The following is a 16,295-nucleotide window of genomic DNA, read 5'->3' on the forward strand; positions in this document are numbered from 1 at the left end:
AATTATGCCCCTGGGGTCGAATTTGACCCTGCTCCGGGGGTCACAAAAATTAAAATTTGCTTATATAAGGCCTATTTTGTGAAAACTTTCAAAATCTTCTCGTCCATAATCATTGGGCCTAGGGCTATCAAATTTGGTATGTAGAGACATCTAATAGTCCTCTACCAAATTTCTTCAAATTATGCCCCTGGGGTCAAATTTGGCCCTGCCCCGGGGGTCACAAAATTGAACATCTGCTTATATATGGCCTATTTTGTGAAAACTTTCAAAATCTTCTCATCCATAACCATTGGGCCTCGGGCTATCAAATTTGGTATGTAGAGATATCTAATAGTCCTCTACCAAATTTCTTCAAATTATGCATCTGGGATCAAATTTGACCCTGCCCCAGGGGTCACAAAATTTAAAGTATGCTTATATAAGGCCTATTTTGTGAAAACTTTCAAAATCTTTTCGTCCATAACCATTGGGCCTAGGGCTATCAAATTTGGTATGTAGAGACATCTAATAGTCCTCTACCAAATTTCTTCAAATTATGCCCCTGGGGTCAAATTTGATCCTGCCCCGGGGGTCACAAAATTGAACATATGCTTATATAAAACCTATTTTGTGAAAACTTTCAAAATCTTCTTGTCTATAACCATTGGGCCTAGGGCTATCAAATTTGGTATGTAGAGACACCTAATAGTCCTCTACCAAATTTCTTCAAATTATGCCCCTGGGGTCAAATTTGACCCTGCCCCGTGGGTCACAAAATTGAACATATGCTTAAATAAGGCCTATTTTGTGAAAACTTTCAAAATCTCCTCATTCATAACCTTTGGGCATAGGGCTATCAAATTTGGTATGTAGAGACATCTAATAGTCCTCTACCAAATTTCTTCAAATTATGCCCCTGGGGTCAAATTTGACCCTGCCCCGGGGGTCACAAATTTGAACATATGCTTATATAAGGCCTATTTTGTGAAAACTTTCAAAATCTTCTCGTTCATAACCATTGGGCCTAGGGCTATCAAATTTGGTATGTAGAGACATCTTGTAGTCCTCTACCAAATTTCTTCAAATTATGCCCCTGGGGTCATATTTGACCCTGCTCCGGGGGTCACAAAATTGAACATATGCTTATATTAGGCCTATTTTGTGAAAACTTTTAAAATCTTCTCGTCCATAACCATTGGGCCTAGTGCTATCAAATATGGTATGTAGAGACATCTAATAGTCCTCTACCGAATTTTTTCAAATTATGCCCCTGCAGGGTTCGACACTTAGGCACGTCCGACAGACATTGTCTAGTAAGATCGGTGGTCGGGCTTGTAAAACTGTGGGCTAGCTTGTCCGACTGGTCGTACATACAAAATCTAAACTGATTCATATAACTATAACTAACCGAAAACCTTTTTCTCTTAATGTGTAAAATAACTATTGTATCCATTATTTACATCAGAACAAAACTAGCGAATATAAATAAACGCGGAGCATTCACATGATTCATTGCTATTTTTAGACGCGAAGGAGAGCTTCCCGCAGAAATAGCTTGTTTTCAATGGTAAAGTTGTCATGAATATTAAGCCTTTGCATGCTGGGAAATTTGTAGTCTGCTAAAATGTTGTCTGCTGAATTTCTAAAATTAGCATTTTCTTCAATTTTTTTCAAAGAATACTATCAGAATAGCAAACAGTTTGGATCCAGATGAGACGCCACGTTCTGTGGCGTCTCATCTGGATCCAAACTGTTTGCAAAGACCTTCAAAATTCGGTTCCAGCACTGAAATAGTTAATGATTTTCTGCAGTGTCGTAGAACTTTACATCATGTTTTTACGACTTCTATCGAAAATCGGTATCGTCAATGTAAACATTTTGGCGTAGCAGACGAGAGAATGTAATTTAAAGAGTGACTTTGTTCAAGATTGGATTTTTGTCCGACAAATAAGTTAATAAAGAAGAATCCGACGGTAAAACTGACACAGATTATGATGGAAAAGGGCATTGGAGCTGTGGTAGCATGGAGCACAGCGGTCAAGGAGGCCAGAATTTGATAACGTTTAATAAATGTCACCTGCTGTACAGACATCATTTGTTTAACTGGTGATAAACAGTGAAATTACAACAAACAATTTATGTTGTTAAATAGTTTTATTTTATTTTTTACTCTGTGCATCAAAATAACTTTCTTGTGTTCATTAATTATTTTCTGATAAAACCTGATTAAACAGTTACACGACACAATTCTGTTTATTTGCTATGTCATTTATGGTCTAGTAGACATCAGATTCGGGCAAGTACATTTTAAGAGGAGCTGGTCGGATGGTCTGGCTGTAAAAAAAGTTAATGTCGAACCCTGCCCTGGGGTCAAATGTGACCCTGCCCCGGGGATCACAAAATTGAACATATGCTTATATAAGGCCTATTTTGTGAAAACTTTCAAAACCTTCTCGTCCATAACCATTGGGCCTAGGTCTATCAAAATTAGTATGTAGAGACATCTTATAGTCCTCTACCAAATTTCTTCAAATTATGCCCCAAGGGTCAAATTTGACCCGGCCCCGGGGGTCACAAAATTGAACATATGCTTATATAAGGCCTATTTTGTGAAAACTTTCAAAATCTTCTCGTCCATAACCATTGGGCCTAGGGCTAATTAATTTAGTATGTAGAGACATCTTATAGTCCTCTACCAAATTTTTTCAAATAATGCCCCTGGGGTCAAATTTGACCCTGCCCCGGGGTCACAAAATTGATCATATGCTTATATAGGGTCTATTTTGTGAAAACTTTTCAAATCTTTCTGTCCATAACCATTGGGCCTAGGACTACCAAATTTGGTATGTAGTGACATCTTATAGTCCTCTACCAAGTTTTTTTTCAAATTAAGCCCCTGGGGTCAAGTTTGACCCTGCTCCGAGGGTCACAAAATTGAACATATGCTTATATAAGGCCTATTTTGTGAAAACTTTTAAAATATTCTTGTCCATAACTGTATGGCATACGGCTACCAAATTTGGTATGTAGTGACATGTAATAGTTCTCTTCTTAGTTTGTTCAAATTATGTCCCTGGGGTCAAATTTGAAACTGCCTGGGGGGTCACAAAATTGAATATATGCTTATAAAGGTCTTATTTTTGAAAACTTTCAAAATCTTCTTGTCAATAAACATTGGGGGTAGGGTTACCAAATTTGGTATGTAGTGACATCTTATAGTCCTCTACCAAGTTTGTTCAAATTATTCCCCTGGGGTCAAGTTTGACCCTGCCCCTAGGGTTACAAAATTGAACATATGCTTATATAAGGCCTATTGTGGGAAAACTTTAAAAAATCTTCTTGTCCATAACCGTATGGCATAGGGCTACCAAATTTGGTATGTAGTGACAAGTAATAGTTCTCTTCTTAGTTTGTTCAAATTATGCCCCTGGGGTCAAATTTGAAACTGCCCTGGGGGTCACAAAATTGAATATATGCTTATAAAGGGCTTATTTTTGTGAAAACTTTAAAAACTTCTTTTCCATAACCATTGTGTCTAGGGCTACCAAATTTGGTATGTAGCGACATCTTATAGTTCTCTACCAAGTTTGTTCAAATTATACCCCTGGGGTCAAATTTGACCCTGCCCCGAGGGTCACAAAATTGAACATACGCTTATATAAGGCCTATTTTGTGAAAACTTTAAAAATCTTCTTCTCCATAAACATTGGGCCTAGGGCTACCAACTTTGGTATGTAGTGAAATCTTATAGTTTTCTACCAAGTTTGTTCAAATTATGCCTCTGGGGTCAAATTTGACCCCTCCCCAGGGGATCAAAAAAATGGAACATATGCTTATATAAGGCCTATTTTGTGAAAACTTCAAAAATCTTTCTGTCCATAACCATCCAGCCTAGGGCTATCAAATTTGGTATGTAGTGACCTCACATAGTCCTCTACCAAATTTGTTCAAATTTTATCCCTTGGGTCAAATTTGAACCTGCCTGGTGGGTCACAAAATGGAACATATGCTTATATATTGCCTATTTTGTGAAAACTTAAAAAAAAATCTTGTCCATAACCATTAGGCCTAGGGCTACACAATTTGGTATGTAGTGACATTGTACAGTCCTCCACTTAGTTTGTTCAAATTATGCCCCAGGAGTCAAATTTGACCCTGCCCTGGGGGCCACAAAATCGATTATATGCTTATATAGTGCCTATTTTGTGAAAACTTTAAAAATTCTCTTGTCCTTAACCATAAGGCATAGGGCTACCAAATTTGGTATGTAGTGACATCTAACAGTTCTCTACCAAGTTTGTTCAAATTATGCCCCTGGGGTCAAATTTGACCCTGCCCGGGGGGTCACAAAACTGAACATACGCTTATATGGGGCCTATTTTGTGAAAACTTTAAAAATCTTCTTGTCCATAAACATTGGGCCTAGGGCTACCAAATTTGGTATGTAGGGACATCTAATAAATCTCTACCAAATTTGTTCAAATAATGCCTCTGGGGTCAACTTTGACCCTGCCCTGGGGGGTCACAAAATTGAATAAACACTTATAAAGCGCCTATTTTGTGAAATCTTTAAAAATATTCTTGTTGAAAACCATTCAGACTATGGCTACCAAATTTGGTATTCAGTAACATTTTATAGTCCTCTACCAAGTTTGTTCAAATTATGCCCTTTGGGTCAAATTTGACCCTGACCTGCGGGTCAAATTTTACCAAGCCCAGGGGGTCACAAAAGTGTACATGTGCTTAAATAGGGCCTATATTTAAGTATTTGTACATGCAGAGAATATTTGTTTCAGCCTTATTTCAGCAGTGGAGCGATACAGGGCCATCATGGCCCTCTTGTTTCTTAAGTACTAGATTTACGTCTGTGAAGTTAAACATACTTAAAATCTCATACAGTAAAATGCTAAAGGTGGACCATGCCACGTTAATTTACATTGCTTTTAAGCTTACACATACCTGTCATATTTATTTTATATAGCTTTTAAATTAAAAACAAGCGATGAAACTTAAAATGAAAGCGAAGATTTAAATTATACTTTATAAACGAATTTGAAATAGTTTTACATTGACAGTTATGCACTATCTTGATGATATCAAATAGTCTTTAATCTATAGAATTTTAAGTTTTGTTACTTCCTGATTTAAAAGAGGTTAAATTTTGGAGTGGGAAAGTTTATATTCGATTTTGTGTAGATCAGGGTTGTATTGTTTGTTGGTTTTTGACTTATTGAGATCAATAACATTATAGATGCTAAAAAAACTTAAATAAATAAGAAATTTACGCTAAACATGGAGGAAACAGTACATGTAAATAGATTATTTTGTTAATGCTGATAGCAGCAGCTGTGTGGTTGTAAACTGTAAACCCTGAAACCAACAATATTTAGAAAATGGTTTGGCTCATTATCAGATAAATTTAAACTCCGAAGTCCTTTGTCACTTGACAACTTAATAAACATCATGTTGTGTGCAGATAGGGGGAGCATATTTAGTAGTATTAATAAGGTCGACTGTGAATTATTTAAAGACTCAATATTAATGGTGTATTGAAGCACATTTCAGTCTTCACACTGCTATTGTAGTCATATATCCAGGAGTGTTATTGTTAGGGATTCCATAACTGTGTCATCTAGTAAGTTTATAATACAAATCACAAAATGGCCACAGGTTCAGTTTATAAAAGTTCAGACTTAGTGATGGACTATTGTTGTGATGCTTGCAAAGAGAAACATATGGAAGTTAGTTCAGAGTTCTTCTGTAAAACATGTAAAAAGCTATTTTGTGGCAAATGTATTAACCTGCATAGCCAGTTATATGAAAAACATGTCTCAATTGGGAGAGGAGAAATGAACCAATGGCCTCTCAGTAAGACAACAAAGGATTTCCTACAGATTTGTGAGATCCACAAAGAGGAGAAGCTGAAAATGTTTTGTCAGGACCACGGTCAACTCTGCTGCACTAATTGTGTACTACTTAGTCACAGGTATTTAATCAAAATTATTGTGTTCCTTGAAATGTTGTAGAATTCTTATCATATTTTTTACATACAAGTTACAAATGATAATTTTAAATACAATGCTGTTAACAGTTGTTCACAGTCAAGTGTTTTGAATGTCCATTTTTCTGTCTTTCATATAAGTTTCAAAAACGGAAGGCCAAATAGAAAAATGTAACAAATATTAATCTTACTTCTTGCTATTGGCTGCATTATCTATATACTTAAATACTATATATAGTTACTGCTTTATACAGTTACATGTACCAGTTTGTTTGAGTTTGAATCGGTCGTATCACTCTCTGATGTGTATAAAAGCTTGCCACATGTCTGTCAGTCAAATCAAACAACTGAATCATAGGATTTCTCTAAAAGTACTGAATGTACTATTTATGGAACTTGGTCTACTTAAAACGGGCAATGTCAGGAATATGCTTGACTATTCGTGTTTCTACAGTGGTCAAAAGTCAGGTTATTGATACTAAAAATAGAACAAAACTTGATATTTTTCTTAAATGTAAATAAGATATAATCATGAAATCCAGTAAACACTTGGACTAGGTTTGCTATATGTCGGTCTGTTTAGCCTTACCTCGAGTCATCAGTCCATTTGTCTGTCCATCAGCGACACTGAAATAATTTGAATATTACATAAGATAAAATCACAAAATGACAGGATTATTAATTTTTTATGAGGTAAAATTTGAGATGATCCTTATTTAAAATAGAATTTAAAAAAAGTACCTTATACATAATCATGAAATTTGGTGTACAGATTTGATTATGAAATCAATCACTTGTACATACATGTATAAAAGGAAATATGCGCAATCTCTTTTAGATATGGGTTTTCAATAAGAGGGGATGTCTGTATTGATTACAATACTGTCCGAGCCTCCTTATTATGCCCCCTTCGAAGAAGAGGGGGTATATTGTTTTGCTCATGTCGGTCCGTCGGTCGGTCCGTCCGTCCGTCCACCAGATGGTTTCCGGATGATAACTCAAGAACGCTTAGGCCTAGGATCATAAAACTTCATAGGTACATTGATCATGACTGGCAGATGAGCCCTATTTATTTTCAGGTCACTAGGTCAAAGGTCAAGGTCACAGTGACTCAAAATAGTAAAATGGTTTCCGGATGATGACTCAAGAATGCTTAGGCCTAGGATCATAAAACTTCATAGGTAGATTGATCATGACTGGCAGATGACCCCTATAGATTTTCAGGTCACTATGTCAAAGGTCAAGGTCACAGTGAATCGAAACAGTAAAATAGTTTCCGGATGATAACTCAAGAATGCTTAGGCCTAGGATCATGAAACTTCATAGGTAGATTGATCATGACTGGCAGATGACCCCTAATGATTTTCAGGTCACAAGGTCAAAGGTCAAGGCCACAGTGACTCAAAATAGTAAAATGGTTGCCGGATGATAACTCAAGAATGCTTACGCCTAGGATCATGAAACTTCATAGGTACATTGATCATGACTGGCAGATGACCCCTATTGATTTTCAGGTCACTTGGTGAAAGGAAAGGTCACACTGACTCGAAACAGTAAAATGGTTTGCGGATGATAACTCAAGAATGCTTACTCCTAGGATCATGAAACTTCATAGGAACATTGATCATGACTGGCAGATGACCCCTATTGATTTTCAGGCCACTAGGTCAAAGCTCAAGGTCACAGTGACTTGAAACAGTAAAATGGTTTCCGGATGATGACACAAGAATGCTTACGCCTAGGATCATGAAACTTCATAGGTACATTGATAATGACTGGCAGATGACCCCTATTGATTTTCAGGTCACTAGGTCAAGGTCACAGTGACTCAAAATAGTAAAATGGTTTCCGGATGATAATTCAAGAATGCTTACGCCTCGGATCATGAAACTTCATTGGTACATTGATCATGACTGGCAGATGACCCCTATTAATTTTCAGGTCACTAGGTCAAAGGTCAAGGTCACAGTGACTCAAAACACTAAAATGGTTTCCTGACGATAACTCAAGAATAATTAGGCCTAGGATCATAAAACTTCATAGGTACATTGATCATCACTGGCAGATGACCCCTATTGATTTTCAGGTCACTAGGTCAAAGGTCAAGGTCACAGTGACAAAAATCGTGTTCACACAATGGCTGCCACTACAACTGACAGCCCATATTGGGGACATGCATGTTTTACAAACAGCCTTTGTTTTATTTTCAATTTTAAGTTTCAGCTCATTGTTCTGAAATTTATCAAACAATCATAATGATTGTTGTTGTGGTTTCAGGCAGTGCAAGGAGGTGACACTGTTATCAAAGACAGGTAAAAGTCTCTCAACAGATCTGCAGCAGTTGGCAGTTAAGATTGGAGCTATCTTGAAAGAGCTGAAACAGCTTCAAAGTTCAAGGGAGTACAGCATTAAGTCTGTGGAGGACTCATTCAGTGAACAACTACAAGAAGTCAGAGATGTGCGACAGAAATTAAATGCTGCTTTAGATGAACTAGAAAAGGTGACTATGAAAGAACTGGAAGATATGAGGACTGCACTGCAAGCCTCCCTTAAGATTGATGTAGATAACTGCAACAGACTGAAGGATGAACTGAAACAACTTAGTGAAGCTGTACATGACCTAGCTGATAAGAGCATGGAGGAGCTCTCATTCATAGCTGGCAGGAAATGTCTTGACAAGATTCAGGAGTCAGAAACATATCTGAAGAAGAACAGCGTTAATATGGAATGTTCAATAATATTCGAGTCAAAGGATGACATTGAAAAACATTTGCTGAAACATTTGGGTCTGGGAAGGGTTGTAGAAGGTAGTCAGTCACTGGCATTTAAATTGAATCCAGACAAGGTGATCACTTGGAAGGGGAAGTCAGAGCATGTTGTGCTCATATCAAGTGACTCAAGTCAAACTTGCAAGATCACAGGCATCTGTAGTCTCCCTAGTGGCCAGATTGTTATTGCAGATCAAGAGAATAAGAGAGTGAAGCTGTTAGACAAGCAGTACAATGTAGTCAGTCACTGCACTCTGTCTGGTTTTCTATGGGACATATGTCATATTAAATGCAATGAAGTGGCAGTAAGTGTGCAAGATGGTCAGACAAGCAGTGTCCAGTTTATTTCTGTTTGCAATGGGCAGCTGGTAAACAACAGGAAGTTTCAGTTACAGCATAATATTCTTGGTATAGCCCATCACCAGGGAGCATTGTATATCACCTCTCGCACTGCTCTGTACCACTATACTCTGACAGGGCAGCTTGTGAAAAAGATCTATGAGGACACATCAGGTGGTAGTAACACAGGTAAAAGCATTTTATAAACAAGCCATTAAGCACTGAAGAAAATTACTTAAATTGATTTTGATACCTTGTGCACAAAGTTGCAAAGGGGAATATACTAGGATCAGGTTGTCTGTCTGGGAATCCAGGGCATGTTTTGACAACTATAATAGGTATCAACATAAAACTTCTTAAGTCTATAGATCTCAAGGAATTGTATATAATTTGCACAGAAGCTGTAACTCTTGCCTTCATATTTGTAAATGAATTGCCGTGGTAAATTTTCATTTTGATATACACTTTTGAACAACAGCCATACAATGTGAATATCACAGGCAGCTGGTCCAATGAAAATATTTTTGCCAAGCGTTGCATTCTCCATCATGAAGTTAGAGAAGACAGAATGTCATGTAAGAATCAGATCCCTGGTCAAAGGTCAAATTGCCAAATAGATGGTCACAGGTCAAATTAAGTAAATTATTCCTCAACACTTTCCTGGAGCAAAACTTCAAGCATAGGTGTATTTTGAAAAAAATTGACATTATTGATGCAACAGCCAGTACATAAAACGTAAAGGAAATAGTGAAAGGTCAAAAATGGATCACAACTCTGGACAATGTGATGGGCGAAAGATTTGTCTAGATTGTAGCGAATAACACCCAAGACTCAACATCAAGTTCACAATTTAAGGCCAAAGGTCAAAACAAATACATGTAATACAGTCTAACTAGAATTTTCAATAAGAACAAAGTCCATAGTTCAACATTTAAGATCTTGATTTAATGTCCAAGGTAATGTAAGGGACTTCACTTAAAAATTTGTCCTGTCTGTTCCTTTACTTTATAACTTTATTGACAGGCTTATCTTTTGTTACAAATAATGTGGCATGCTCATACCATTTTGTTAAGGGCATATCCTGAACATTTTGAGGGTATCAACTGAAATATTTCAAGGTTGATGTATATCAATGAGTGGAAATGCAGTTCATAAGAGCCATAACTCTTGCTTCCATATTCTTAGAGTAATTGTTTTTGTTTTGCTTCAATAGTGTCTCCTGGAATATTTTGAAATGTATGAGAGACATTAGGTATATAGATCTATTTGAGGGAAAGTGTTGTGCACAAACCAATATGTCTTGCTTTCACAAGTGCAAACTTCTTAGCCTCTGTTAATGTTCTTGATGTAAAGGTTAGTGCCTTAATTAGGACCATAACTATTTCTTCCATATTTTCAGTGTTATTGCCTTTTGTCTGGAAGAACATGAAATTGCTGCTGACTTAGCCACATGGGGAGCATTGGGGGGGGGGGGGGGGGGGCTTTGGCACAACAGTTACTGTTGTAGTCACATACATGTACTTAAGAAATTATTTTTGGAGGATTAGACTGGACTGCAACATGTTCCGATATATTCCAATATATTGTAATGTTTATCATTCCGTTTTGTAATAGGTTTTAATGTCATAATGGCAATCTATTGTTACATAATCAGTACTATCAAGGTCTATAACACAAGCAAAACATTACATGTACATTTATTTGCCTTATTAATTTATCCTTGAGCTTATATGATCATTAATGATAGAGCTTGCCGTCTTGGCTTGAGACTTGACTTATGTCTGCAACAAAATTGCTTGCACGCGTTCATTTACTTTCTTTACACCTATTGCAATATATTATACCTAACTTAAGTATTTTCCTTTTTTGCATATACATAATAATGTATATCATGGTATGTTTTAAAGATTAATCTACCTATATTATTTAAGCAGGCTGATAAGAAATATAATTCCGGTAGCAAGTGGGCACTATTTTGTTTATAACCTCCATTATGGGAGTCATTTACCCAGTATAAATTGATTATCAAGATCATAATATGTTTGTCAGTATTTTTGTAGATGTTTACCATTATTAATAACTCCAGTCATTATCAAACACAAGTTTCCTAAAGTAAGTGAATATAAGTATGAGGTTACCTAAATTATGTTTTTTCTTAACCACAAACATGAGCGCAGTTTTGAAATGATGTCATTGTTGCTTACAGTTCTTAATAAATATTCTTAGGAATTGGATTCAATGTAAGATATACAAGTACTATCAAATTCCTTTCATGCATGTATGCATTGTAGTGAATTGAGTTGTGTTCATGCTTTTGATATTTTAAAACTTATTACAATGAGTGGTAATATATAATAAGAGAAAAATAAAATAAGGCCTCCTAACATTACAGTTACCTCCCAGTAAATTCTGTGTGGTTATGTCAGGGCAGAAAATTCCCCTGAGCCTCTCATCCTGAAGTGTTTTTTTTATCCAAACAAGCTGAAATTTCAGACAGGATGTTTTTCATCAGGAGTGCATTTTTAGCTCATCTATTTTTTGAAAAAAAATTATGAGCTATTGTCATCACCTTGGCGTCGGCGTTGGCGTCCGGTTAAGTTTTGCGTTTAGGTCCACTTTTCTCAGAAAGTATCAATGCTATTGCATTCAAACTTGGTACACTTACTTACTATCATGAGGGGACTTTGCAGGCAAAGTTAGATAACTCTGGCGTGCATTTTGACAGAATTATGTGCCCTTTTTATACTTAGAAAATTGAAAATTTTGGTTAAGTTTTGCGTTTAGGTCCACTTTTCTCAGTGAGTATCAATGCTATTGCATTCAAACTTGTTACACTTACTTACTATCATGAGGGGACTGGGCAGGCAAAGTTAGATAACTCTGGCATGCATTTTGACAGAATTATGTGCCCTTTTTATACTTAGAAAATTGAAAATTTTGGTAAAGTTTTGTGTTTAGGTCCATTTTATTCCTTAAGCATCAAAGCTATTGCTTTAATACTTGCAACACTTACTAACTTTCATAAGGGGACTGTGCAGGCAACGTAATGTAACTCTGACTGGCATTTTGACAGAATTATGTGCCCTTTTTATACTTAGAAAATTGAAAATTTGATTAAGTTTTGTGTTTAGGTCCACTTTATTCCTACAGTATCAAAGCTATTGCTTTCATACTTGCAACACTTATTAACTATCATGAGGGGACCGTGCAGGCAAAGTTATGTAACTCTGACTGGCATTTTGACGGAATTATGGGCCCTTTATACTTAGAAAATTGAAAATTTGGTTAAGATTTATGTTTTGGTCCACTTTACCCCTAAAGTATCATAGATATTGCTTTCATACTTGGAACACTCAAAAACTATCATAAGGGTACAGTAAAAGGACAAGTTGCATAACTCTGGTTGTCATTTTTACGGAATTATGGCCCTTTTTTGACTTATTAACTTTTAATATATGGTTAAATTTTGTGTTTCGATCCACTTTACTTCTTAAGTATCAAGGCTATTGCTTTCAAACTTCAAATACTTTCATGCTATCATGAGGTTACTGTACCTGGCAAGTTGAATTTTACCTTGACCTTTGAATGACCTTGACTCTCAAGGTCAAATTATTAAATTTTGCTAAAATTGCCATAACTTCTTTATTTATGATTAGATTTGATTAATACTTTGACGAAACTACTCTTACCTGACATACCACAATAGACTCCACCCAAACCGTGCCCTCCCCCCCTCCCCCCCCCACCTCCCCCCCCCCCTATTTTTTTTTTTTTTTTTTTTTTAAGATCATCTCACAAATGACCACCACACCCTCACACTATACCCCCACCCTCCCCCCCCCCAATTTTTTTTTTTTTATTTTTTTTATTTTTTTTTTAAAGATCATCTCACAAATTACCACCACACCCTCACACTATACCCCGCACCCCCAATTTTTTATTTTAAACGGTTATGTTTGAAATACCGTCCAACCATCGCACCCAAAAAATCCCCCCCCCCCATCGCCCTTCCCCCCCCCCCCCACCCCCCACCCCCCCCCACCCCCGATTTTTTTTTTTGCTTTTTTGGAAGATAATGTAATAAATGTCCACAACCCCACACTATACACCCCTCTTCACTCCACCCCTCCCTCCTTTGTGATTGAAAATGAGAGTCCCTTCACCTTTAAAAAGAAAATAGATGAGCGGTCTGCACCCGCAAGGCGGTGCTCTTGTTTATATCCTATCATAAGTCCAGTGTAATAATTGACAACACATTCAAATATCTTGTTTATTTAATAAAACTTCAACAGAAAGTACTCTTGTATTGAAGGAAACAAACCATGACAGATACATACTGTTTGTTAAACAAGACCCACATAAATAGTACAATGAAAGATGCTAGAAAAATCTGGGAATGTTGAAAGTTGATCATATGATTTTTGACGATAACTAAAATGCATGCATACATGTACCTTCAGTGCCATGTACTATTTCTTAAATGGTTATTTATTAATTATTCAATTTATTTATCATTGTTGAAAACTAAAAACAATTTGGAGTATAAATGCGCTATAATGAAACCATAAAGTTAATTTACTGATTTGTTCAAAGCCTGATATAATATTATTAATTGTTTGATAAAAAAAACATAATAAGAAAACTTTTCTGATTAAAATTGCATAACTGAATTTGTTTATGTTTTTCAGTGTGGAAGTGTGCTGTGAGTCCAACTGGTGACAGGATCTATGTCATCAACAACACCCATGGCAAGCTCCTCACACTCTCCTCAGATGGGACTCTGTTATCTAGCTTCACTGATACCAAATTAAACTTTCCATGGTGTGTCTGTGTTACACCTGCAGGGCAAGTGCTGGTCAGTTGGTACTCCTCAAATACCATAACACAGATGGACAGAGAAGGCAGAAGAAAACTAGCTACTCTGGCCACTGAGACTCATGTTGAGGGCTGCCCACTATCAGTCAGCTACAATATCAACAGGAATGTGATCATTGTGGGAATGAACTGGAACACCAAAATACTTGTGCTGGAAGTGCAATAGTTACATTTTAAAATATTGTTTTATGAAATTGTATATATATAATATGCATTGTATTTGTCTGTTGGTACATGTAATACAATCAAGCTGGATGATATAATGAAGAAAACTTGTAATAATATCCAACATAATTTCATTGTGTTATCCTTTTCAATAGAAAATATATTATTAAAACAAATTGCTTACCCTTAGTCATGTTCTAAACTTTTATTGTGAACAATTTATGGATTTATCTTGTTTGATGTAGAGTTAGCAACTGATCATTTTCAAATCATAACAATTTATGCGTAAAAAAACAACAACCATGTGAATAATTACTGTGCCTAAATAGTTGAATCATTAACTATATCATTATTTGCCATTATTTGTCTTCATTTCATTGTTAGAAGATGCCTTTTCTTTTTTCAAAATGATTAACCATGTTTTATTTGTATTTTCTTAAGATCAATAACCACTTACATGTAGTAGTTGAAAGAGATTACCGTAATTACTCTAAGTTTTCGGACACTAAGTTTTCGGACACCCTTTTTTTTTTAAGCAACAGCAATTATTTTTCGTGCCTCTATATTTTCGGACATACAGGTTTTTGTCCATAATGTCTCTTAATTTTCAGACAATATATTTTACAGCGATATTCTACAGACTTAAGCCCTGTTTTTGCTTATCGTGTGACACTTCAATAATGTTTTTTACAACCGAAAGACATGGCCAAAGACCGTTGCAATTTAAAGGCCAGACTGGCCTACGAAGAGAAATAATTTACAGGCCAGTTGTTTATATCACAGGCCTCAATTTTAAGTGTTTTATCCTTGAGGGACATTGCATAGTAAACAAGGCTTTTTTTGGCCCGATTTTATAGCCGAAATTCGCCTTTATTCCCAATCGCAAAAAGTATACTTTTTTCCCAAAATTTGCTAAAAAATTCCAAATGGGAAAAAACCGCTAATGACATCAGCTGTTTTGTCTTTTAAGCTCACCTGAGCACAACGTGCTCATGGTGAACTTTTGGGATCGCCTTTTGTCTGTCGTCTGTCCGTCGTCAACATTTTGCCTTGTGAACACTCTAGAGGCCACATTTTCTTGTCCGATCTTCATGAAACTTGGTCAGAACAATTGTCCCAATGATACCTCGACTGAGTTCGAAACTGGGTCATGCTGGGTCAAAAACTAGGTCAAAAAAAGAAAAACCTTGTGAACACTGTTGGAAGTCACATTTGATGCCAAATCTTCATGATACTTTGTCAAAATGTTTGTCTTAATGATATGTTGGTTGAGTTCAAAAATGGTTCTAATCCGTTGAAAAACATGGCCCCAAGGGGCCGGGGCAGTTTTCCTTATTTGGCTATAGAGAAAACTTGTGAACACTCTAGAAGTCACAATTTTTGCCCAATCGCCATGAAACATTTAAAAAAACATTGGTTTCATTGATATCTCGGACGACTTCGAAAATGGTCCAGATCGGTGAAAAAACATGGCCGCCAGGGAGCAGAGCACTTTTCTCTATATGTATATAGTGAAAACATGTGAACATTCTAGAAGTCACATTTTTCGTCAAATCTTCATGAAATTTGGTCAGAACATTTGTTTCCTGGATATGACGGTTGAGTTCGAAAATGGTTTGTATCGGTAAAAGAACATGGCCGTCAGGGGGGGGGGGGTCATTTTCCTTATATTTATATAAGGTAAAAAATCTTGTGAACACTCTAGAAGTCACATTATTTGCCGAATCATCATAAAAAAAATTCTAAAGATCGATTATCTCGGACGAGTTCGAAAATGGTCATGATCGGTAGAAAAACATGGTCGCCAGGGGTGGGCCATTTTTCTCTATATGTATATAGTGAAAACATGTGAACACTCTAGAAGACACATTTTTTGCCCAATCTTCATGAAATTTGGTCAGAACATTTGTTTCCTGTGTAGTAAAGTTTAGTTTTATTATGTCATTATTATGTAACATTATGTAATTTTTCATAACACAGAATTTTCATAATTGACATACTGTGAAACCATTTATTTTCGCCAGCACAAAATTTCGTCATTTTTATAAAAATGACGTTTTCGTCAGCACTTAAATTCGCCAATTCCTGACTTTGAAAAAAAAATTAAAATGCTTCAGTCAATATCCGATTTGTTTGTCCGAAATATATCGCGGTTGCGATAAATCGTA

At 36.3% G+C, this 16,295-nt stretch overlaps 2 protein-coding genes across 11 annotated transcripts in view; both read left to right on the forward strand.

Moving 5' to 3' along the window:
• The window catches only part of LOC127838009 (ribonuclease 3-like), a 521,860-nt gene that overhangs the window by 456,837 nt on the left and 48,728 nt on the right, over positions 1 to 16,295 (forward strand). The gene's annotated exons all lie outside the window — the stretch shown is intronic.
• LOC127838012 (tripartite motif-containing protein 45-like) lies at positions 5,389 to 14,310 on the forward strand. Its single transcript, XM_052365512.1, has 3 exons — positions 5,389 to 5,965; positions 8,258 to 9,276; positions 13,776 to 14,310. Exons 1-3 carry the CDS (start codon positions 5,640 to 5,642, stop codon positions 14,126 to 14,128), a joined length of 1,698 nt encoding a protein of 565 aa, XP_052221472.1. The 5' UTR covers positions 5,389 to 5,639; the 3' UTR covers positions 14,129 to 14,310.

Source organism: Dreissena polymorpha, chromosome 7, assembly GCF_020536995.1.
Source record: "Dreissena polymorpha isolate Duluth1 chromosome 7, UMN_Dpol_1.0, whole genome shotgun sequence".
Lineage (NCBI taxonomy): Eukaryota > Metazoa > Mollusca > Bivalvia > Myida > Dreissenidae > Dreissena > Dreissena polymorpha.